The following is a 22,690-nucleotide window of genomic DNA, read 5'->3' as shown; positions in this document are numbered from 1 at the left end:
CCTGTCTGTGAAGCCTGTGCTGTACCGCTTGACAGCTTTGTTCCATATCCACCGAGACGGGAGTCGGATCTCCTTTTTGTTTTATTTTTCTCCAGTGCTGTGTGATTCTACGACAGACTGCCTTTGTTTGTTCATTCATTAAAGACTGTTAATTATCATCTCTGCCCTTGGATTCCTCTTTATCGTGTGACAGAATAATCCGACCAAACATGGATCCAGCAGAGGAAATGCCCGTCCGGGGGCATTTCCAGGGAGCTATGCTTGGTAGACATGACGAGGAGTTGGCCGCCGCTCTTCAGGTCGTTGGGAGTCTCTCTGCTCAGGTGTCTGATCTGTCGGCCCGGTTACGTCTTTTACACCAGGAGCCTGCCACTTCTCACAGCCGCCAGCTGCTTCCTGAGCCGCGAATTAACAATCCCTCCTGTTATGCCGGTGAGCCTACGGAGTGCAGAGCTTTTCTCATACAATGTGAGGTTGTCTTCTCTCTTCAGCCCCAGACGTATGCAGAGGATCGTGCTCGAGTTGCTTATGCTCTCTCTCTCCTCACGGGACAAGCACGCGAGTGGGGTACCTCGGTTTGGGAGGCGAAGTCTGCTTGCTGTAGCGGATACACTCTTTTCAAGGAGGAGATGGTCAAGGTCTTTGATAGGTCTGTCTTCGGCAGTGAGGCCTCACGTCTTCTAACTGTTCTACGTCAAGGCAGGAGATCGATAGCTGACTTCGCTATAGAGTTTCGGACTCTAGCTACTACAAGTGAGTGGAATGAGCCTGCACTAACAGCTCGCTTTTTAGAGGGGTTGAATTTAGACCTTAAGGAGGAGATCTACGCGCGGGGGTCGCCTGCTCGGCTCGATCAGCTCATCGATCTGGCCATCCGTCTGGACAAGTGCTTCGAGCAGAGGCGTCGAGTTCGTCCTCCCTATTCCACACCACGTGAGACCCTTCCTTCTGTAACTACTCCCGGCCAGAACCTGTCTGAGGCCGAGCCCATGCAGCTGGGGGGCGTGCGCATCTCTTCGGAGGAACGACAGCGGCGAATTCTTAACCGTCTCTGCCTTTACTGTGGTACGGCTGGTCACTTTGCTTCATCCTGCAGTTTAAAAGCCAGAGCTCGCTAGTAGACGGAGGAATACTGGTGAGCGCTTCTGTAATCTCCTCATCACCCAGGTATCGAACCACAATCTCTGCTGTTCTACGATGGGCTGGTCTCTCTGTTACTGGACTTGCTCTCATTGACTCTGGTGCGGAGGGCAATTTTATCGATGAGAGGTGGGCACGTGAACACAAGATTCCCATTGTTGATTTAAAGGATGTTACCTCTGTCGTTGCTCTGGATGGCAGAGAGCTCACTTCAGTTCGTCGCATCACCAGTCCGGTTAGTCTCACTATTTCCGGCAATCATCAAGAGACAGTTTCTTTTTTTGTTTTTCAATCTCCCTTTACCCCCATTGTTTTAGGTCATCCCTGGCTTATCCAGCATAATCCTCAGATTGACTGGGTTAAGGGGTCTATTTATTCGTGGAAGTTATCGTGTCATGTAAATTGTCTGGTTTCCGCTATTTCTCCTGTGCCTTCTGTTTCTCTGTTTCAGGAAGAGGATGATGATTTGTCTGGAGTCCCGGAGGAGTACCATGATCTGCGGGCGGTTTTCAGTCGATCGCGGGCGGTGTCCTTACCGCCTCACCGTCCATATGACTGTTCCATCGAGCTCCTCCCTGGCACCACACCTCCCCGCGGTAGACTGTACTCTCTTTCGGCACCCGAACGAGAAGCGCTGGAGAGATATCTCACTGAGTCTCTCAACGCGGGTCTTATTGCTCCCTCTTCGTCCCCCGCCGGCGCTGGGTTTTTCTTTGTAAAAAAGAAAGATGGGTCGTTGCGTCCTTGTATCGACTATCGTGGGCTGAACGACATAACAGTCAAGAACCGTTATCCCTTGCCTCTTATGTCGTCAGCTTTCGAGATCCTACAGGGCGCAAGGATTTTTACTAGGTTAGACTTGCGCAACGCTTACCATTTGGTGCGCATCAAGGAGGGAGACGAGTGGAAGACAGCGTTCAACGCGCCTGTCGGTCACTTTGAATATCGGGTTCTGCCTTTCGGGTTAGTCAACGCCCCCGCTGTTTTTCAAGCATTAATAAACGATGTCTTAAGGGACATGCTAAACGTTTTCGTGTTCGTCTACTTGGATGACATCTTAATTTTTTCTCCATCTCTCCAAGTGCACGTTCAACATGTTCGCCGTGTCCTGCAGCGCTTATTGGAGAATCGCTTATTCGTTAAAGCTGAGAAATGCTTCTTTCACACCCAATCAGTAACCTTTCTCGGTTCGGTTGTTTCTACGGAGGGGATTAGTATGGACCCTGAGAAGGTTCGAGCGGTTCTAGATTGGGCTGTCCCTGATTCTAGAGTTGCGCTTCAGAGGTTTCTGGGGTTTGCAAATTTTTACCGGCGCTTTATTCAGAACTTTGGCCAGGTTGCCGCCCCCCTTACTGCGCTCACCTCGTCCAAGACCAGGTTTGCTTGGTCAGAGGCTGCTCAGGATGCGTTTGACCGTCTAAAGAGGCTCTTTACCTCTGCGCCCATCCTAATCTCTCCTGATCCTAAACGGCAGTTTAAAGTTGAGGTTGACGCCTCCGATGTTGGGGTAGGAGCTATCTTGTCGCAACGCTCCCAGGATGATAAGGTCCACCCGTGCGCGTTTTATTCCCATCGTCTTTCGACTGCGGAGCGCAACTACGACGTGGGTAACCGTGAACTCTCGGTCCGTCTGGCGCTTGGTGAGTGGCGACACTGGCTTGAAGGAGCCGGTGTACCATTTATTGTCTGGACGGATCACCGCAATTTGGAGTACATTCGCTCTGCTAAACGCCTTAACGCTCGTCAGGCTCGTTGGGCATTATTTTTCGATCGTTTTGACTTTTCCATTTCTTTTAGACCTGGTTCCAAGAACCAAAAGCCTGACGCTCTTTCTCAGCAATTCGATCTCTCGGCGGGGTCCTCGACCGACGAGGTGATTTTACCCCAGCACTGTGTGGTCGGGGCAGCCGTCTGGGGGGGTGGAACAAACGGTTAAGCGTGCTCTTTCGAACACCAAGAGACCACCTCGCGCTCCTGAGGGAGTTTTGTTTGTACCGGTGACTGCTCGTACTACGGTTCTTCGCTGGGGTCATTCCTCTAAATTAGTCGCTCACCCTGGTGTAAGAGGTACGCTAGCGGCTATTCGTCAGAGATTTTGGTGGCCCACTCGCGAGCGCGATATTCGGCGTTTTGTTGCGGCTTGTCCTATCTGCGCTCAGACCAAGTCTAGTAACTGTCCTCCGGCGGGCCTTCTCAGACCTCTCCCCGTTCCTTCACGTCCCTGGTCTCATATTGCGTTGGATTTTATTACCGGGCTCCCTCCCTCGGCTGGGAATACGGTCGTTCTCACCGTCGTTGACCGTTTTTCCAAGGCTGCACACTTTATTCCGCTTCCCAAGTTACCGTCCGCTCGGGAGACCGCCCAGATTATGGTGGATCATGTCTTCAAGATCCATGGCCTCCCTATAGACATCGTGTCGGACAGAGGTCCTCAATTCACTTCTGTGTTCTGGAGGGAGTTCTGTCGCCAGATAGGGGCTTCCCCCAGTCTGTCGTCAGGATTCCATCCACAGACCAATGGGCAGGCCGAAAGGACTAATCAGATTCTGGGTTGCATGTTGCGTAGTCTTTCCTATCAGAACCCGGCTTCTTGGTGCGATCAGTTGGCATGGGCTGAATATGCCCATAATTCTCTCCCATTGTCCGCTACAGGGTTATCCCCATTTGAGGGTTGCCTTGGTTACAAGCCGCCTATTTTTTCCGTGCAAGAGGCTCAGGTCTCTGTTCCGTCCGTCGAAGTCTTTATGCAAAGATGCAAGCGTACCTGGAGGAGGGTTAGATCTGCCTTATGTCAAACTAGGGAACGTACTCGTCGAGCCGCCAATCGCCGCAGAGTTCGATCCCCTAGATATGTTTGCGGACAGAGAGTGTGGTTATCCACTCGCAATTTGCCTATTCAGGAGACTTCGCGCAAGCTCATGCCTCGTTTTATTGGACCCTTTTCTATTGATAAGATCATCAGTCCAGTCGCTGTTAAACTCAGACTGGCCGGTCAGTTGCGGCGTGTTCATCCAGTTTTTCACGTTTCTTGCATTAAACCCGTTGTTCGTGCGCCTGTCCGTCCCTCCGCTCCCCCTCCTCCCATTGACAAGGGGGCCTCTATTTACAGAGTCCGTAGACTCCTCGACGTTCGTCCTAGGGGGCGTGGTCACCAGTTTTTGGTGGACTGGGAGGGGTACGGTCCTGAGGAGAGGCGGTGGATCCCTGCCCGGGATGTCCTGGACCGCTCGCTTATTGATGACTTCTACCGGTCCCGTCAGGCTCCTTCCCCGAGCGCCTAGGGGCGCTCGTTGCGGGAGGGGTCCTGTCATGAGTCAGGTTTCTCTTCTCTCTTCCCTTTCTCTTATTCACACACCACTTTTTAGCTGTCTAGTATCTCACTTTCTCGCTCTCTTTCTTCATGCACCTGTTCATCATTGCAATCAGCGATTGCGCTGATTTACTTGATCACCTGTTTTCACTTCACCCTTAAGTGCCTTCCCTTTTTCTTGTGTTTGCTCTGCTAGATTCCTTGTCGGATTATTGCTTCGCGTCATACGTAACTACTGCTTCAGCCGTCTTGTCTGTGATATGTTATGTAAGAAACTCACCTAACCCTGCCTTGTCTTGTTTGGAACTGTCTGACGCCAGGTATCCTCTGTCTCTGGCTGTATCTGCTTTTGAACCCCGCGGCTCTCCCTGTCTGTGACGCCTGCGCTGTACCTCTTGACAGCTTTGTTCCATATCCGCCGAGACGGGAGTCGGATCTCCTTTTTGTTTTATTTTTCTCCAGTGCTGTGTGATTCTACGACAGACTGCCTTTGTTTGTTCATTCATTAAAGACTGTTAATTATCATCTCTGCCTTTGGATTCCTCTTTATCGTGTCACAATACTGGTGAACAGCGTCCTTAAATGGTGGCGGTAACAAGGTCCAGGTGGGTAGGGTAATCAGAGAGCAAGGAATTGTAGGTAATGAAGTCCAGAGACCATTAGAACTCAGGCAAATGCTCCCTCGGCTGGAGAGCATACAGAGTCCCCCCCCTGCGAGTGACTCCTAATGCCAGGAAGCAAAGGACGTCTAGGCCCTCTATAAGGCCGGGGCGCAGGTGGATCAGGATGTTGTCTGTGGAACTCTTCCTGGAGGGAAGGATCAAGAAAGTGCTCAGCGTTGACCCAGGACCGTTCCTCTGGGCCATAACCCTCCCAATCGACCAGGTATTGTATCACTCTGCCCTGATGTCTAGAGTCTAGTAGGGCAGTGACCAGATACGCATCCTCACAGTTCATGATAAGGGGGGGTGGCCTGGAACTCACAGTCTGCTACTCCTCCCTCTCTTGAGGATCACCAGCAGGTTTTAACAGAGAGATACGAAAAGAAGAAGACATGACGTAATTAGCAGGGAGTTCTAAACAGAATGAAACCGGGGACATTAGTCTGCTAATCTTAAAAGGACCCACATACCTAGGATTCCCATGTTAAGACCCAGACCCATTGGCCAGGTGCATAATTGAGAGAACGGAGGCGGTGTCTGTAGGGCTGCAATCTCTGCCTTCTTACTGTCCTTTGGAGATGTACGTAAGCTTGATCCCAGACCACCTCACTCCGAAGTCTTGAGTCGACGGCTGGTAGCTCCTGCAAAAAGGTAAAAGTGATGGCTTGAAACCCAGGACACATTGGAAAGGAGTCAGACCCTTGGCAGGCTTGATGAGAGTGTTTTGGACATATTCGGATTCACATTCTGTCTGCTCATTGAACTGAGAGTGGTAACCAGATGAAAGGCTTACATTAACATTAAGTCAACTAAACAAAGCAGACCATACCCGAGATGTAAACTGGGACCCCCGATTCAAAACAATATCCTCAGTTAGTCCATAGTACCAGTTGTAGCTGCTGCTCCTTGGTCTCTAGCTGAAGTTAACTTTGGCAAGGAGATTAGTCTACAGCCTTTAGAGAAGCGATCGATTACAGTCAATATTGTGGTATTACATTGTGAGATAGGCAGGTCAGTGATGAAGTCCATGGACATTGGGGTATGGAGAACTGTTGAAGTAGGCCAGTTGGCAGTTGTCTTAGAGCCTTATTTTCAGTCAGTCAGGAGTTTAAATTGATGTCTGGCCCTCTCAAGCCTTTGCTGCCATTGTTTCAAGGCCGACTTCATGGCCAATAGCTCTTGGTTGCCCACATCATAATTACGCTCAGAGAAAGTCAGCTTGAGAGAGTAAAAGGCAATTAGTGTAGGTCTTGGGATGGCTCCTGCACCTATGTTTAATGGATCAACTTCCACAATAAAAGGCAGACTGGGTTCAGGGTGACTTTGGTTGGCTGCAGAGGTGGATCAGGTCTTTAGGTCTCTGAATGCCTTCTCTTGTGAACTAAAATATCCACAGCAGGCAACAAGTTGATCAATTCTCTTCTCCTCCAGCACCAGAGGACACACTTTGCTGAAACACAAGAAAACATCACCATAGCAAACAAATATTAAAATCACACTGGAGGCGCACCTTATTCTATTCTGTAAAGGATTCATTATTTTACTTAACTTGTTCTTAAGTGTATATTTTTTCTTTCAGCTTCGAGTAGGGCCTTGTGCTTAAGTGCATAGCTATAGAACAGCTCTTTACAGCTGTATCCAAAGTTGTTCTTGACCTGAATTTCACACTTGATAAGATCTACAGAGCTCCTGTTTCGTTGGGCAGTCCATGTTGCCGTCATCAGGGAAAAAACTCTCCACAAATGCATTGGTAAAAGGAATACTTAAGAGAAAGGATGCAAGTGCTGTTAAATTTGGTGTATTAGTGCCTCGGAGCAAGGTTGTCCACTTCTCAACAACAGGAGCGGTTCTCTTTCCTTTTGGCTTGGCAAAGTAACACAGTATTCTTCATACACTTTATCTATGTCCAGTTTTTCCTTTATCTGAAGGATTTCCACCAAATCAAGATTTGTTCGACCATGTGACATTTGCTTTGCGATTTAAGAGTCTGGGAAAATGACCGGGTCTAGCTCAGTACCACATCGGTCAGATGCTCTGTATGAATGCGTGTGATAAACACTGGTTACCTCAGTTGCTGTGATTTTATCAACCTGGCCATCGTCTTTGGATATAAGGAACAATTCCATTGACATGGATGTTTCTTTCTGTTCTTTCTTTTCTTGTGTGACTTGTATGTGCTGTGATGCTAAATGTCATATTCTCCTCCATGTGAAATAGAAAAGCTGCTTTGACATAAACTGCAAAAAACTCTTTGGGTATCCTCATCTACCGGCCTCATCCATGTATATGCCCCAGTCCAGTCTTTACTAAAAGATACCAGACTTTACTTTTTTTTTGGTCATTATGGCGCCTTGTAAAGCAGCTTTTACCTCACTGAATTATATGGAGCACGAATAAACAAATAGTTTTCTTAAAATGACAATTTAAAACCAGCAGATTAATGTAAATGCGGGACATTTCCTCAATATGTGACGTGCGGGACAAGGGATGAAAATGCTGTGCGGTACAGCACAAAGCGGGACGTCGGCCTGAAAATCATCACTGAATGTTGTGGAGTATGAGACACTGATATGTCAACAGTTGAAGGTTAATCTATGGTCTGTTTATGATTTGTGTATTAACTGTATCGCCATCAAATATATTCATATGACACCAGTAAACCCATCACCCAGTAGAGAAAGTGTAATGTGAGAGAGTGTTTGAATCACTGTAGTCTAGCGGTGTCACTCCACCCGTTCACTCAGTCTTTACACATCTTTAATATACTGTAACGGCTTTCATCATTTTTCTGTCACTCACTTGACGCTCTCTGGTTTTAGACAATAACACAATGATGTTAAATGAGCATTAGATATTGTCTTTGGTAAGATGAAATGTTTAACACACACATATTAAACGGGAACGCTCACCCAAAAATGTTCACCCTCAGGTAGCATCACAGAGAAAGATATTTGGAAAAATGTCAGTAACCAAACAGATCTCATCCCCCGTTTACTGTCATGGTAGGGAAAATAAATACTAAGGGAGTCAATGGGGGAAGAGATCTGTAAATGATGACAAAATCTTCATTTTGAAGTGAACTGTCCCTTTAAGAAAGGCGCTGGATTGAATGAAATACAGGAGTAAACGTCTTGAGTTGTGATCGTGTGAGACTGACTGATGTGTGTTGTGTTTTTGTCATGAATTAACAGCGTGCCGCTCTAATGAACGCATGTTATTTTGATTCCTGATTAGTGGAGACAGAGCGGTTTTATCACACTTCACCACATGACACACAACCGCAGACAGCCAGACACACGACTGTGCGGGTGTGTACCTTTGTGTGGTCGTGTCGTGTTGTTTTAAAGATGCGGTCGCTCTGACAGCTGTAGACACTGATGAGAAGGACATCTTACAAACATCATCGAGATATAACCGTCCTCACCATCAGATTTCTTTGTGTTTTTCAGTATTTATAAAACAAAACACCACTTGTTTTATGTTTGTGAAGTTTCTTAAGAGACAAAAACTGTTTGCACTTAACATGCCTTCAAAACGCTGATATACTTTTAAGACCGAATCATGTGTTTCATTTACAGATGACACAATCACAGAATGCTTTGTCATAAGATACCGAAGACAAATGCTGCAACTTTTTATTCTGAACAAACAATATTGAATAAGTTACAGTGTTTTGTAAGTCGGGCAAACTTTCTGACGCATTTTGAAATGGTTTAGGATCATTTTGTACAGTATTTGCAAAGCAATGATTTGACTCCTATAAGAAAAAATTCTATGTTCAAGTTACTTATTTATCTTTGTAGGGAGAACTTTTTGCAAGTTAGATTTTTTAAAGCGTGCCCGATCAGGCAATGACTTCAGCGAAAGCTTCTGAGACAGATCTCGCTTACTCATTTGTCATTGGTCAGCTGTGAAAAAGGCGCCTGACGTAGGGCGTTTTTTTCAGAATTGTTGATATTTTTTCAACTTTAAAACAGACGCTAGCATCTTGAAAGAAGTCAAATATGAACCTAGTCTTAGCTTTATTAGGTTTTATTTGAATATATTTCTTTTTTATCAATTGTCTTATGTGCTTTTGTCATTTTATTATTAATCTGATATTTTGCTTTTCAGGTTTAATTTAGGTTTTAGTTTGACTTTAGCTGATTATCCCCCAGGTGCCTACGGTGTCTTTGTCCACCTATCAACATGAACTATCATGAAGTTTTTTACTGTGCGTGTGGAGTGTTCAGTGTGTCAGTCAGCAGTCCGTGAGCGAGTAGAAATCTTTCATGACAAACGTTATATATTTCAGCAGTGACCTCATGGCGCTCCACCCTCAGTTATATTGTTTATGAAAAGACACCCAAAGCCTTGAGCTCTTGTGTTCTGAAGGAGACACCCAGTCACATGATGATGATGATCTGACATGTTATGAGCTTGTTATTGCTGCCGTGGTTTTTTTGATCTTCTCTTGTTGTTGGCTGTGAATATTTTGTGGTGATGTTAAAGGGTTCTCTCAGCAGCCGGTGAGGGCTGAGGTGCGGGTCGGCCCTGTGTCTGCTCCTAATTGGGCTGAAATGTCTTGCACATGGGCTCTTGGCTGCTCGCGGTCGGAGGAGGAGTGTGAACGTGTGTTTCTGTGTGTTCTCGATGCAGTTATCTCCCTCGATCTGTGTGTTTATACTGTAGATGATGTCCTCTGTTGCCCCGCTCCAAAACCTGCCTATATATGTCGATAAATAAGGGTTCTTCACAGAGATCCCCTAGAAGAACCATTGTTGGTTCCCAGAGAAACATTTCTTTCTTACTTTTGTAAAGAACAGGGCGGTCGAATGAGCTTTAAGATACTACGTTTGTTTAGCGATTTCCTCTAAGCTTTGCGACATGGCCAAAAGGTGTGTGCATAATTTTCTAATAAAATCAACGAACATTTAATCCTCCAAAGACGAATTGACTGTAGTTTTATTCTTACCTTGAAATGGATCTGAAATAATAAAGCCGAAGGACGTATGCAGCCTTCACACGCGGCGTGAGGAGTTATCAGCCTTCACATCGGGACGCACCGAACATGTTTGCCTTTGAGAACAGTCAGATTCACACCTGTGATGATGTGACTTTGAGGTGTGTGTTATCAGCTGATCTGAACTGAAAACACATGTAAAGTTAATGTGAGCGCGTCGGAATCTCATGTCAAACATCAGGTTAAACGTATTGAGAGGCATCTGGACGTGGTTATGGATTTATTCAAATTTTGTGGTGGTCTCTCACAAGCTCTTCAGTGATTGGATAACCAGAAACAGATCAATATCTAAACCCACACATACAATTCACTGACAGATTTCAAGCTAAAATCAAGGAGAAACTCTGTTTTGAATCTTCTCTCTGTGTGTACGTGGCTTGTGTTTCTTCTTGTTCCATTCCTGCTGTAATGTTTGTATTTAAAATCCTAAAGTGGTGTGGAAAGTTCCTCTCGTCTAACAGTGTTTGTGTGTCTCATTTTTCAGAGCTGTATGGATTCGACGTTCTTGTGGATTCTAACCTCAGACCGTGGCTGTTGGAAGTGAATCTCTCTCCATCATTGGCCTGGTGAGCAACATTTACTCACGGTTTCTGCCGTGTAGATCTGGAGCTCCTGATTGACATCTCATCAGTCTGTGTGAGAAACAGTGGCACAGTGGTTAGATGATGGCGCTAGCCACGGCAAGGTCATGGGTTCGATCCCACGGGATGGCACACACTCAGAAACAAATGTGGCCAGCATCTACCAAATGCATAAATGTAAAATCGTCGCCTTGGAATAATAACGTTTTATCTGCAGTCTGAGTAGTTGAGATACTGAGCTTTAAAGTTTTTGCACTTCATATAGCAAAAAATGAAATAAAGTCATAAACATAATAATGTTTATTGTTATAATCAAGACTCTTGGCATTAACTGCATTATGAGTGTCTATGTAAACACAGGTATGAGGAAGCTAGCGCTGCTACTGGCTAGTGTTGTGTCTATACATATAAAACAAATAATCTCCTCAACAAACTTAAAACAAAAACAAAAATATGTATAAATCGTTTAAGCTGCTCTCGTTGACAAGAGTATCAATAAAACAGTCAACCTTCAGGTTTCTTTTAAACATTGTTTTGTGTTGCATGGTTTCCTCAAAAACGTTCGGTCACATGACAAAGACAACTGATCCTGAATGGTCCTCTTGTGTGCGTTCAAAGTGCTGATTGGCTCTTGCAGATAGAACCTTATGGCACCAATTATAATTACATTTTGTTGATAGAACCTTTTTGTTTTCTTCAAAAAAGTCCAGAAATGCTCACATTTAAACATGGCATAATGTAAATAAATAGTCACAGAATAAGATTTGAACAATTTAAACAAAAATGTCAGATAGAACCTTATAATTCTAAGAATGTTTTCTTTAAAAGAACACTATTTACAATATTATAAACATTGGTGTGTGTGTGTGTATGGGGGGTTGTTTTTATATCTCGGTGAAACGATATTTTTTGAAAATGGAAAAATGCAAAACGTTTTCATGATCTTTAGGTTTAGGGGTAGGGCATAAAATATACAGTTAGCTTGTAAAGTATAAAAATCATAACGCCCATGAACGGTCCCCACAGAGATAATAAACCAAGCTGTGTGTGTGTGTCTGAAGTGTGTCGTCTTGTGTTTATTGGCTGTTGTCATGAAGAATGCTAAATAAAGTTGAGCTCATAATGGAGCTTTCTGTTTGCAGTGATGCTCCTCTGGATCTGAAGATAAAGGCCAGCATGATCTCTGATATGTTTTCTCTTGTGGGTGAGTAATCTCATCTTCATTATCATATAAACACACACATGAGACAGAACTGCGGCTGCTTCACTGTTATCTATGTGAATGTGTCTCTGAATCACTGGATTCACGTTACTCGGTGTTATGGTACAGGTGGATTTATCTCATGTTTTGAATGCTGAAAAGTCTTTCATGTTTGAATACGATCTGCTTGAGATGAGAGCAGATGCATGTTTCTTTCATGAGGATTGACACGAGCTTTTCTCCCTGCGAAAAAGTTGTGTTTTTGTGATTTTTTTGCCTTTATTTAGTATAGAGTTTTGACAGGACGGTGGTGAAAGAGGGAAACGGGTCCAGTTTAGACAGCCGCTGCGTCTGAAATCGCATATAATGGCAGTACGTAGTGATTTAAATGAAGTACCCAACTATCGACCGAATAGATTTCATGTTTAATGGTCATGTGACCTATGACTTATTAACAACAACCTGTACCTTCGTTTCAGTACAACAAACCACATTTATTCACTAGAAATCCATTAATCTGTACTTGCATAAAAAAAGGGACACACGCTTTGAAGCTTTCCGCTTTTTTTATTTGATTTACTTTTAAAAGTTGACCTTTGCTCAGCTCCCGTGGCATCATGGTATAGAGAAGTGTTCATCGGAAGCAGTAGACCATCCGGGTATTTCTCGCCTTTCTCTGTGTCCTGAAGGAGCTGTCAATCAAACCTTCATGGTCAGATTGTAAACTACGATCATCAGATTTCACATCAGTTTGTGCTGACGGTCTGCAGTGTTGAATCATCTGAAGGGATAAAACAACCTATTATTCCTCATCAGATTTCAGCTTTTATCTTAACGACAGGTTTTATTGTGTTCTCAGGTTTTGTTTGTCAGGATCCATCATCACGACACTCGCGTTCAGACAGATCTGGATTTGATTCAAGAGTGAGAAACTCCATCCAGAAGCCTCAGGTAATTCATGAATCAAACATGTACTGAACAATGTTCTTCATCTGTGTACAAGGCAGATCTCAGATTATAGAGAGATCTTCAGTCAGCTACACGCTGTTGAATGGTTGTGTCACAAGATCTGACATTCATCCAAACTAATAAAGCACAGGCTTCACACACTATAGCAACTTTTGGTTTTCTTTTCTGACGCAAAGTGAAATAATCTGTTTTTTTGTGTGTCTCAGCGTCAGAGACCGCCGTCTGTCCACCGGCCCGAGGCTCAGAGAGAGAAACAGACAGGCAAACAGATGGACAGCACAGTGGGCCTTACAGCCGAGGAGGTCTTTATTCTTCTTTAGTCCTGTGCTCGTGATGATGATGATGTGCTTGCTCAGATGTGTGATGTGTTTTGTGTGGACAGGTGAAAGTTCTGAGGAGGGTTCAGGAGGAATACGAGCGCAGGGGTGGATTTGTTCGGATCTTCCCCACCGCAGACACCTGGGACCTGTACAGGTGAGAGAGTGAATAGACACACTTTATCACACACACACCCTTTCATTTATCAGTTAGTATTGTGATTTTTACGTTACTCATTGAACACATGCTAGAGGAATGTAAAGATTATACACGTCTGGAGGTACAGTAGATAAGACTATAGACTGTATAAACTTCCAGTGATATACTGACTTTACCTTAGAGATTTTGAGTGCCTCGACGTGTATATTAAGTTGAATGAATAAAATGTACCGTAAAATATATGTTTGATGTGTCTGTGTTAGTACAGATGACCAGATACAACACAATGTCTGTGAATGGATATCAGATCATGTGCAAGGCTTTGGAAACTTTAGTTTGAGTTCAGATGAAATGTGAAGATCACTACATACTTCATTAGCTGTGGTTTAGTGTGTGTAGAGAGTTCAGAGGTGTTTAGACGACTCATGGGCATTTACACCAGCGGGTCAATGATGTGATGATGACCAGATCTGTTCATTTATCCCAATTAAAAGATGGTATACAAAATACATGTTGTTATTTTAGAATTTTTATACAGTCATTTGTAAGATTTAAACAAGATGATCTCGATAAGATTATATCTGCTCATTTACATATTATATCCTGCTCACATCTGAAAACAACAGAACTGAACTGTAACCTCAGACTCAGTTGAGACTTGTTATCTCATTAATCTCTCTCTCTCGCTCTGTCTCGCTCGCTCTATGTCTATCTCTGTGTCAGTGATTATCTGGAATACAAGACATCTATGAATGCCATGTTGGCTAAGAAACTTTTCCATGGAAGGTAAGACTTTCCATCGTGCTTGGAAAGATCTTCATGTGTTTAAAGGAAACTTGGGCTACTTTTTTATATTTATGAGAAAATGTCATAAAACTGCTGATGTTGTCTAACTTAAAGGAGCATACTGTATATATTTACATTTAAGCATTAAATATTCAATATGATTTTATCCAAACTGACAAATGAAAATGAAGAAAACAGCAACGTGATTCAGCCTACGAGGCTATAATATGAGAAGCTATAAATTCAACATTTGTTATGTGTAAGAGATAAAGAGTTTTTAAATTAAACCATGAGTGGTTGAGTGAGTTTATTCAGCTTCCACCAGGCCGTGATGTTGAATGTGTCTTCATGTGTGCAGCGTCTGGTAAACTAAAATGCTGCTGACCTCAAAAAAGTATAATAGCTTGTATTTTATTTCTCTTTTGTGTTGCTCTTTGCTACTCAGATCTGGCCATACAGCTGTGTCCTCCAAGTCAAGGTTAGTATCTTTACTTTCAACCATTGCAACAAACACAGACACATAGTAAAAAAAGCTTTGTCATTTTTTATTGAGCAGGAATAGAGTCAATGATAATGTAGCTGTGGCTGCATTCTACACTCATCATCTGGTCCAATATGAAAGAAAACTTCTAACTCTGGAGGCGCGCAAGCAGAAGCATAAACCTGGACGAGCCCCCAACAAAAGAAGAGAAGAAGGTGACATGAATATCTTTCAAAACAATGTATTTTTGAATTATTATTATCGTTCTATCAACTCTTTCAGCGTTTCTTTTAAAGAGTTGCCAGCCAGTGCCAGCATTTTTAACATATTCCAGGGTTTTTCCTGGCTCAAAATTGATGCTTTGAGAAGAACACTTATATTAAAGTTCTAAATTTAAGATGAAAATTTCAACTAATAAGTTTTATAAAATGTATTCAACCGAACAGAAAAGATTAACATTTTATATAATTTCAACTAACTTTTAACATAATTAACCAGTCTTACTAAATCACATCCTACATTCTCTTATGGATCCCTGAGCTTTGAACGATTCTCTGATCTCTTTCATTCTGTTTAAACAAATCCGTTCAAATGAGTCATTTGGATTAGAGTCATTCTGATCGTAATGTGCATTCAAACTGGCGAACTGGCTGTATAAAGTGTAACGCTGATTCAACGAGTTAACTTCACAGCTAAAAACATTGCAATAATGTAAAGCATGTTAACTTAAGGAAGCATTTCAAGAAATTTAACATAAAACATATCGAAACAGCGCCTCCAAATTCTCTATGCAGGAAAGACTTTCGGGACCCCCCAAATATTTTTTAAATGAATATCTTCAAATGCAATATTTTTAAGAAAGAACAGAAGATCTGTTTTAAACAAAAGGCTCTTTTTGTCAGATCAGAATAACAAATATGACCCAAACATGGATTTTGAATGAAAAGGTTTTTGATGAGGCCAAACGAACTCTTTTTCGACATTATTACATTGAAAGCAGCAAACTTGCAATAATGTTGTCTGCTGTTTTAAGTTGTGACAGCTGACATTATCCTACCTGTACAGAGTTAGTTTTAGTTCCTGACGCAAGTAAATGAGAAAAAGCAAGATATTTCTCCGAGAGTGACACGAAGGATCGTGTGAGAAAAACAGATGTGTTTGATTCTTCAAACTCGAAGTATAAAGTAAGTACATTACAACATGTGATTTGTGTTTTAGGTCCCCAACTCTCTTCGGCTCACATCTGTGAGAATGAGAAGGGGGTCGAGAGGAAGGCGGAGCTTAACTCATCTCATTTACATACACCAGACCAGCTCCATACACACAACGCTCCTCTGAAACAACACACAAAACCCCAAATCAATCTGCTACACATCCTTCAGCAGGGCTGGAGTCTCAGGTCAGTGTGCGCTCACACAATTCTGTTTTTGTTTAGTCAGATCCTTACAGGTAGACATAAGGTGTTTAATTCACACAGGAATCCGGCCAATCCCACGCATTCACCTTGACCTCTGTGTAGATGGGCTCGCTCTGATTGGCCGTCTAATGGCTGGAGTCAGAATGTCTTTTCATTTGCCTGGAGTGCTGGAAACTCTTGAAACGTTTTCCCTCCCCGTCACGTTAGGCAAAAGCTCTAAAAAAACCCTTAATGAATATTACACACTCGTGTCCAAAGCGCAGTGAAGATCCCAGTTTCCCCTGCGCTCCCCGCCTGACGGGATGAAGTGTAATTCCAGTACGGAATTATAATGACAATCCCTGTGTGCCTGCCAGTGTGCCTACGGGCCGAGAGCGAGAGCTCTTACTGTACATCAGATCCCTGTTTAAACCTTTCCTTTTATTGTAGTTGGAATGTGAATAGTTGATGGTTATTGAGGCGGTGAGGAGGCGTTTCTTTACTTCACATGTGTGTCATAACAGTGAGATGAGAATGACTCTCAGCATCTACAGTCAGTTCCCTTTTCAATGCCAGAGAATATTCTCACTGGTCTTTTATATCAAATATACGTGTATATGAGTGAATGTGTCACAGTGTCATGTGTGTGTGTGTGTCGCAGTAAAGCGCAGGCGCGGACCGTGTTCTCCTGTTATCTGCAGCGTGTTCAGCTGCGTCTGCTGACCGAGAGCACACAACACAGAAGCTCAGCATGGACTCAGAAAGATCACGATCAGATGGTAGACGCATACACACACACGTCTCTCTGCGTGTCAGGTGTGTCTGTCAGGGGCTGATGGGAAGGGTGTGTGTGTGTGTGTATGTAGGAGCTGGTTGGGCGTTTTCTGAAGAGGGCCAGCAGTCATCTACAGCAGGACGTGTGGATGGAGGACACCGGTCATCATCTGTCACTGCCGGACCGCCAACGTCTCCTCTCACATCAGCTGGGAAACTTCATTCAGCTCTATAACCAGGTCTTTGTTTCACCTCAACACACTGACGGCTGGACTATATACTTGAGTCTTTAGAGAGATCCTCACTCATGTTTAAACAGTTTTCAATGAGAATGTCAACGCAAGATCTGCTGTACGAGCTTTGGGAGATGATGATAGAAATGAATGTATCCTCAACAAATAAATGCGTTTATATAAAGGAATGATTTGTGAATGTAGATATGAGTATTATAACTGGAGGTACTTTAGTAATTCATTTCAGTCACAGGAGTTGATTTAGAATGGGCTTTGCTTCATGATCCTCAGGAAACCAAGGAAATGGTGAAGAGTTTGGAAAAGATTCCAGATGAAGATCACATCAATTCCAGTGTTTTCCAGGAGTTTATTCTGGAGGCGAGGTCGGTTTGATCTCCGTCACAGTAATGCATGTTATTTTGCATTCTGGAAACTCGATGGCTCACAGTTCTTTACTAGTGTTTACTAGAGCAGTTTCTTAGTTGTAATAGTTATTTTGTACTAGTTTATAAGTGGGGCTGGCCCTCTAACAGTCCACTATTTGTGAGTTGATGAGGTTTCTGACAATTTTCTAATCCTTACTTTTGCAGGTGTCACAGCGGATCGCTTCATGTGTCGCCTCAATCTAGATTTGAAAGGCTCATTTTTGTGTTTTTTATTTCTCTGTAATTTAGAGCAATGTTAACATTATCATCCATGAAAAACATGAACTGATGTTCTCCTTCCTCAATGTATATTTAAATAGTCTATGTGACTAGTCAACCGATGGCTAAATGAATGACTACTACTAATAATCATTTAGTCGGGGACAGCCGTGTTTATAAGTGTCCAATGAGTGATTCAAGAACATCTTATTCTTGCAGTGAAGGTGATCTGGAGGAGGTCCTGACGTTCTACAGTCAGAAGAACAAGTCTGCCAGTGTGTTTCTGGGCACAAAACATCACAGCGGTAAAACAGAGAGGAAACCTGATGTTAAGCAACACAGTGAGTGATGTTTCTACACATTAAACACTCGTGAAGTGCTGAAATGTGTCAGTCACAGTGTTGAGATCTGAGTTTTCGTTATAAATAAACTTGAGTTACTCATTTCTGATGTTGCGTGTGACAGGTGCGACACACGGGCAGGGTTTCCTACATCAATCACATGAAGCGCTTGTGTGTGATGCCTTTGCTGGCTCAGAGAATCCAGACTCGATCACCCAGAACACAGACATCAGGCGTGACACTAAACACAGTAACAGAAACAAATCTCACTCAATACAACGTGAATGTAGCAGAAACAAAGACCAAACTGAAGGCGGCACGAGCCCTGAGGTGCCGCCCGACGCTTCACCTGCTGCTCAGACTCAATCAAATGCTTCACAAGTGACTGACAGCTGTGATTCTGTGAGCCGGAACAGAAAAACTGAAGAGCGGATCCCATCACACACAGCAGCTTTAGAATGTGAACACATTGTGTTACAGCACAACCTCCCCCCGCCCTACATCCGGCCCCCCCCACACCCTCTGAACCACACCTCCACCGCCAGCGTCACACCTCCGAGGATCACATGGGCTTCAGCACGCTCTGCTGACCTGACGACCGCTCGACCGCAGGAGGTCACCTGTGTGAACACATCCGTCTCCAGCAGGAGATTCTCGCGACCGTCCTCTGCAGGTCAAGGTAATGACATCACGCTCAACACTCATTTAACAGGGGGCAGGGTTTCCTGTACAGGGTTTAAGACTCAAATCAATCTTAAGCTGTCTAAAACTTTCACAGACAAATCTGAAAAGACATCAGAATGCACAGAAGCAATGTTTTTGGTAAGACACGTTTGTAGAAACTACTTGATCTAATCTAATTTATCCAAGGCCTAGTCCTGATTTAAAGCCACAATATGTACATTTGGACCGCTAGATCCAACAACAAAAGGCAAATCTACATGAGGTTATGTAGGAGAGTGGAATTATGGGACATGTGGTTTTCACCTTCCAGAGGCGTATGAAGATCGCCCATCATGTTCACAGACGAGGAAATAATTGAATTATATTTGATGTCATCGTAATGAATTTGCTGCAAGAAACGTGTAATGTAAAGCTACGTTAGCCCGCGAACGATATTGGACTTTGTCAATTATATTGGTAGCGTAATGCTACACAGTTTAACGTGTTTAAAACAGTCATACAGTCGTCGTTTAAAAAGTAAACTCGCCAAAGAGTAATCGTGATCCATAATAACAGAACAACAGATGCTGTATAATCTCTTCTGCATTCGCTTGTTGCCGTAGTTTCTACAACCGGAAACTGAGGGTCGTGCGGAGCAACGTATCTTAAGTCACTGATATGAGACAAGGGACGGGATATTATTTTAAATAGCACATTGTAACAAAATTATTCCATATTGTGGCTTTTAATCTGTACAGGAAACGCCCCATAGTGTTTGATGTTAAATTGTATACTAACTAAGATTAACGAAGACTAATAAAAAATGTATTTACCAATGTTAACAACCTCATTGTGTCTCAGTGGTTACTGTGTGAGACTGAAATGAATTGCAGATTTTCTTCACGTGGAATGTTTTGCTGTGTCGTGCAGTGATCGAGAAGATGAATGTGAGTAAATTGAGGCCGGTTTCTGCTGGCGTTGTGAAAGAGAAGGAGTCTCTGTCGGCTCAGGCGAACCAGCAGGCCATCGTATCTGCTCTGCGTAAACTCCTGGAGAAACAAGCGGCTCGACAGTACAGCTCATCCAATCACATCAGTCTCCTCACACAACACGTGAGTTCACATCTGCCCTCACAAACGTCACCACACGTCAAACCTTCAGGTGTGTGAGCTATTAATGAAGAATCATGTTCAGCACTTTCTACTGGCCTGTTGACACACGGCATCCGGTGATCATGTGACACATTCACTTTGAATTCATCGAAAGCATTTCGCATCACTTTGATTTAAATGTTTTCTCGTAGGGACAAATATTCTCTATAACCCTTAATAACTGTTTCGGAGGCACTGAAATGTGAAACAAAGTACAAATAAATTTAATTTATAGCATTAAAAAATAGATTCCACAGGTTGCTGTCAGGGTTGCCAGATCTGGCCTACTTTTAAACTGTTAAAGGTTTGACTGAAATGCTTGTATTGAAATATTAGACCACTCAATTTATTCTGATAAAACTGTTACACAATGAGACCGAGTAAACACACTTGTCAATAAAATATGTAAAAGCCTTTCACAGGTAACAGATGTTGAGTGTTTTATACTGTATGTGTTCACTCAATATCACAGGTTTTGAAACTACGGCCACTTTTTAACGTTGTGTTATCTGACGCCTTCGTTTTGTTGTCTTGTGTTTGTTTAGCGATTATAATGTTTGTGTCTACGCAACACAATGTAGAAGTAGATTGCACGGATCGGCTTTGATCGATTATTTACATATTGTGTGAATAGGCATCTATATATCTATGGCTGTAAATCTCTAAATATCATATCATAAATGCACATTTACTTAAATAAGGTTTCTTTCTTTCAACACTTAATCTCATGGTGTGTTCACCATATTTGTGCTAATAACAAAGTTCAATGCAAAAGATGCAAATTTGATGTGAATTTCGTCTTCTGCGCAAGCTGAAAAATGTAAGCATTATTGACACGTATGGTTTGACACGTCCAGACGCATGGATACACTCCCTGTCACACACAAGTAATCCCGTGAGTAATGTAGAGAGAGGAACGCCATGCTTTGCTTTTGCTGTAAACAGCCGGTGTGAGGGTTGCATTCGAGATCTGCTTCATGACTGCTCTACTAGTCCAAAGCAAAAAGAAGAAGTGTTGTGATGGATGTATGTTTGTGTGTGTGAGTCTGTGTGAGTATGAACAGAAGGTTTGTGTCTGTGTGGTCTCATTATCATCACATACTGAACACACACACACACACACCGAAGGCTCTTTCCTGCCAGTACTTCATTCTTATAACCGAAAAGAATGTTGGAGATTGTCAGCGGGTGAAGATTTGAGTCTTTCCTTCAAACACCTGAAGCAGTGAAGTGAGAGTTTAAGAGGAGACCACACAAGATCTCTGACTCCATGATACTGGAGAAAGTGTTTGCTTTAGTTCTGTCGCGTCGTGCTGTTTTACTGCTCGAGTATAAATACAAGAACAAACTGAAATGGGGTTTTCTGGAAGGAAATCAAACGTCTGGATCTGCAAAACACCTCGTAAAAATAACATGTGTATTTAATGCACAATAACACACTTCAGTTTGATAAAAGACACTTGTGCATCAGAACGCCATTTACTTACCAGGAGATGTTTTTTATTTCATGATTGATTTGGCCGTGTGTTTGTGTTTTGTACGGCAGTATTTTCTTCATTGGGTGTATAAATATAAACCCCACATTTAGATTCAGTGTCCGTAAACACCTCATGATTCAAATAACTGCTGTTTCAGCGAACACACCGTTCCACTGTTTGTAGACCTGAGGATCACATCGCTCCTCACTTTAGAATGACATCAGAACTATGATTATTAGCTCCCGTATGAACGTGGAACGTAGAAACAAAACTGAGCTTTCAGACGCCTGTGACCTCGGACACACCGAGCAGTATATAAAGAACATTTCAGCTTCATCACAGACTATAAGCAAAAAACATCATCACAGCCCAACACAACCCGACTCATTCAACTCCAAATATAAACGGCAGCCCTGCCCAGAGTTACTGTAGAACAACAAATGAATTCAACTCTGTTAACAGAATAATGTGAATAATGTCATCTGTAGTGGTCTAGATTTAGACTATTTCAACGCGCGTTCGTTTGTGCGTTGGTTCCTGTGTGTGTTTATTGATGGTGATGTTTTGTAATGTTTTTCTCACAGTTGACTAGTCTAAATCTGACCGGTGGACTCTTCAGTAGAGCAAGTTCTGGGGTTCCTGTAAGAGATGCACATTTAGACATGCCGGCTGAGAGATCCAGGTGAGACAACGTACACACACACACTATCAACGTAATGATCTATATACTGTACAAATTCTATTCCCTAACCCCTCCTGTAAACCATCACAGAAAACTTTTAACTTTAAAAAATAAAGCATCATTTAGTTTGATTTGTTTAAGCGATTTTGTTTACCAAGACACAAGTGTCCCCGTAAACCATGTTGATGTTGTTATACACGTCACATTTAAACCATATATACAGTTACACACACACACACCTCTCTGCGTGTAGTTTATTGTTTTTGTGTGATTGATCATTTTTGTGTGAACTATCCCTTAAACTCAGACCTCATTTACTTCCCTCAGATATTTGTGTGAACTATCCATTTAACATCACAAGTGCCGTCAGACATACAGTACACACAACTCAACACAAGATCATCTTTACGAATGAACACAGCATTACTTCATTTCAAAGACTTAATACAATATCATTGCTGTCCTTCTGAGACCTCGGAGGTCCACATTTACACGGTTTTTCAGATTTGGTGGCATCTTTCCTCAGTTTTTCAGGAAATGGGAGAAACGCAGTGCTTTTTGAATGATCAAATCCAGCTTTGTCAAAGTTGACGAGCACTTTTTAATACGTTTTATTGGTTAGATATTTGCAAATCCCAGTGACAAACATAAAGGGTGACAAATAATAAAATATGGAGATACAAGGCTTCAGACAGTGACACGCTAAAAAGCTAACATGA

The 22,690-nt window shown here is 42.9% G+C and overlaps 1 protein-coding gene across 1 annotated transcript in view; it reads left to right on the top strand.

The window, feature by feature from the left end:
- Positions 1-22,690, top strand: part of ttll5 (tubulin tyrosine ligase-like family, member 5) — a 65,653-nt gene that overhangs the window by 14,746 nt on the left and 28,217 nt on the right. Inside the window, exons 13-28 of the mRNA XM_079458983.1 lie at positions 10,599-10,680; positions 11,838-11,899; positions 12,756-12,847; positions 13,072-13,167; positions 13,248-13,339; positions 14,066-14,128; positions 14,574-14,606; positions 14,685-14,824; positions 15,828-16,008; positions 16,667-16,784; positions 16,872-17,018; positions 17,304-17,395; positions 17,876-17,997; positions 18,122-18,676; positions 19,591-19,772; positions 21,874-21,971. Coding sequence (XP_079315109.1) covers positions 10,599-10,680; positions 11,838-11,899; positions 12,756-12,847; positions 13,072-13,167; positions 13,248-13,339; positions 14,066-14,128; positions 14,574-14,606; positions 14,685-14,824; positions 15,828-16,008; positions 16,667-16,784; positions 16,872-17,018; positions 17,304-17,395; positions 17,876-17,997; positions 18,122-18,676; positions 19,591-19,772; positions 21,874-21,971 — 2,155 coding nt within the window. The remainder of the gene's footprint in view (positions 1-10,598; positions 10,681-11,837; positions 11,900-12,755; positions 12,848-13,071; positions 13,168-13,247; positions 13,340-14,065; positions 14,129-14,573; positions 14,607-14,684; positions 14,825-15,827; positions 16,009-16,666; positions 16,785-16,871; positions 17,019-17,303; positions 17,396-17,875; positions 17,998-18,121; positions 18,677-19,590; positions 19,773-21,873; positions 21,972-22,690) is intronic.

This window comes from Barbatula barbatula (genome assembly GCF_947034865.1).
Source record: "Barbatula barbatula genome assembly, chromosome: 6".
Taxonomy (NCBI): domain Eukaryota; kingdom Metazoa; phylum Chordata; class Actinopteri; order Cypriniformes; family Nemacheilidae; genus Barbatula; species Barbatula barbatula.
This window is presented reverse-complemented; position numbering and strand designations above follow the sequence as displayed.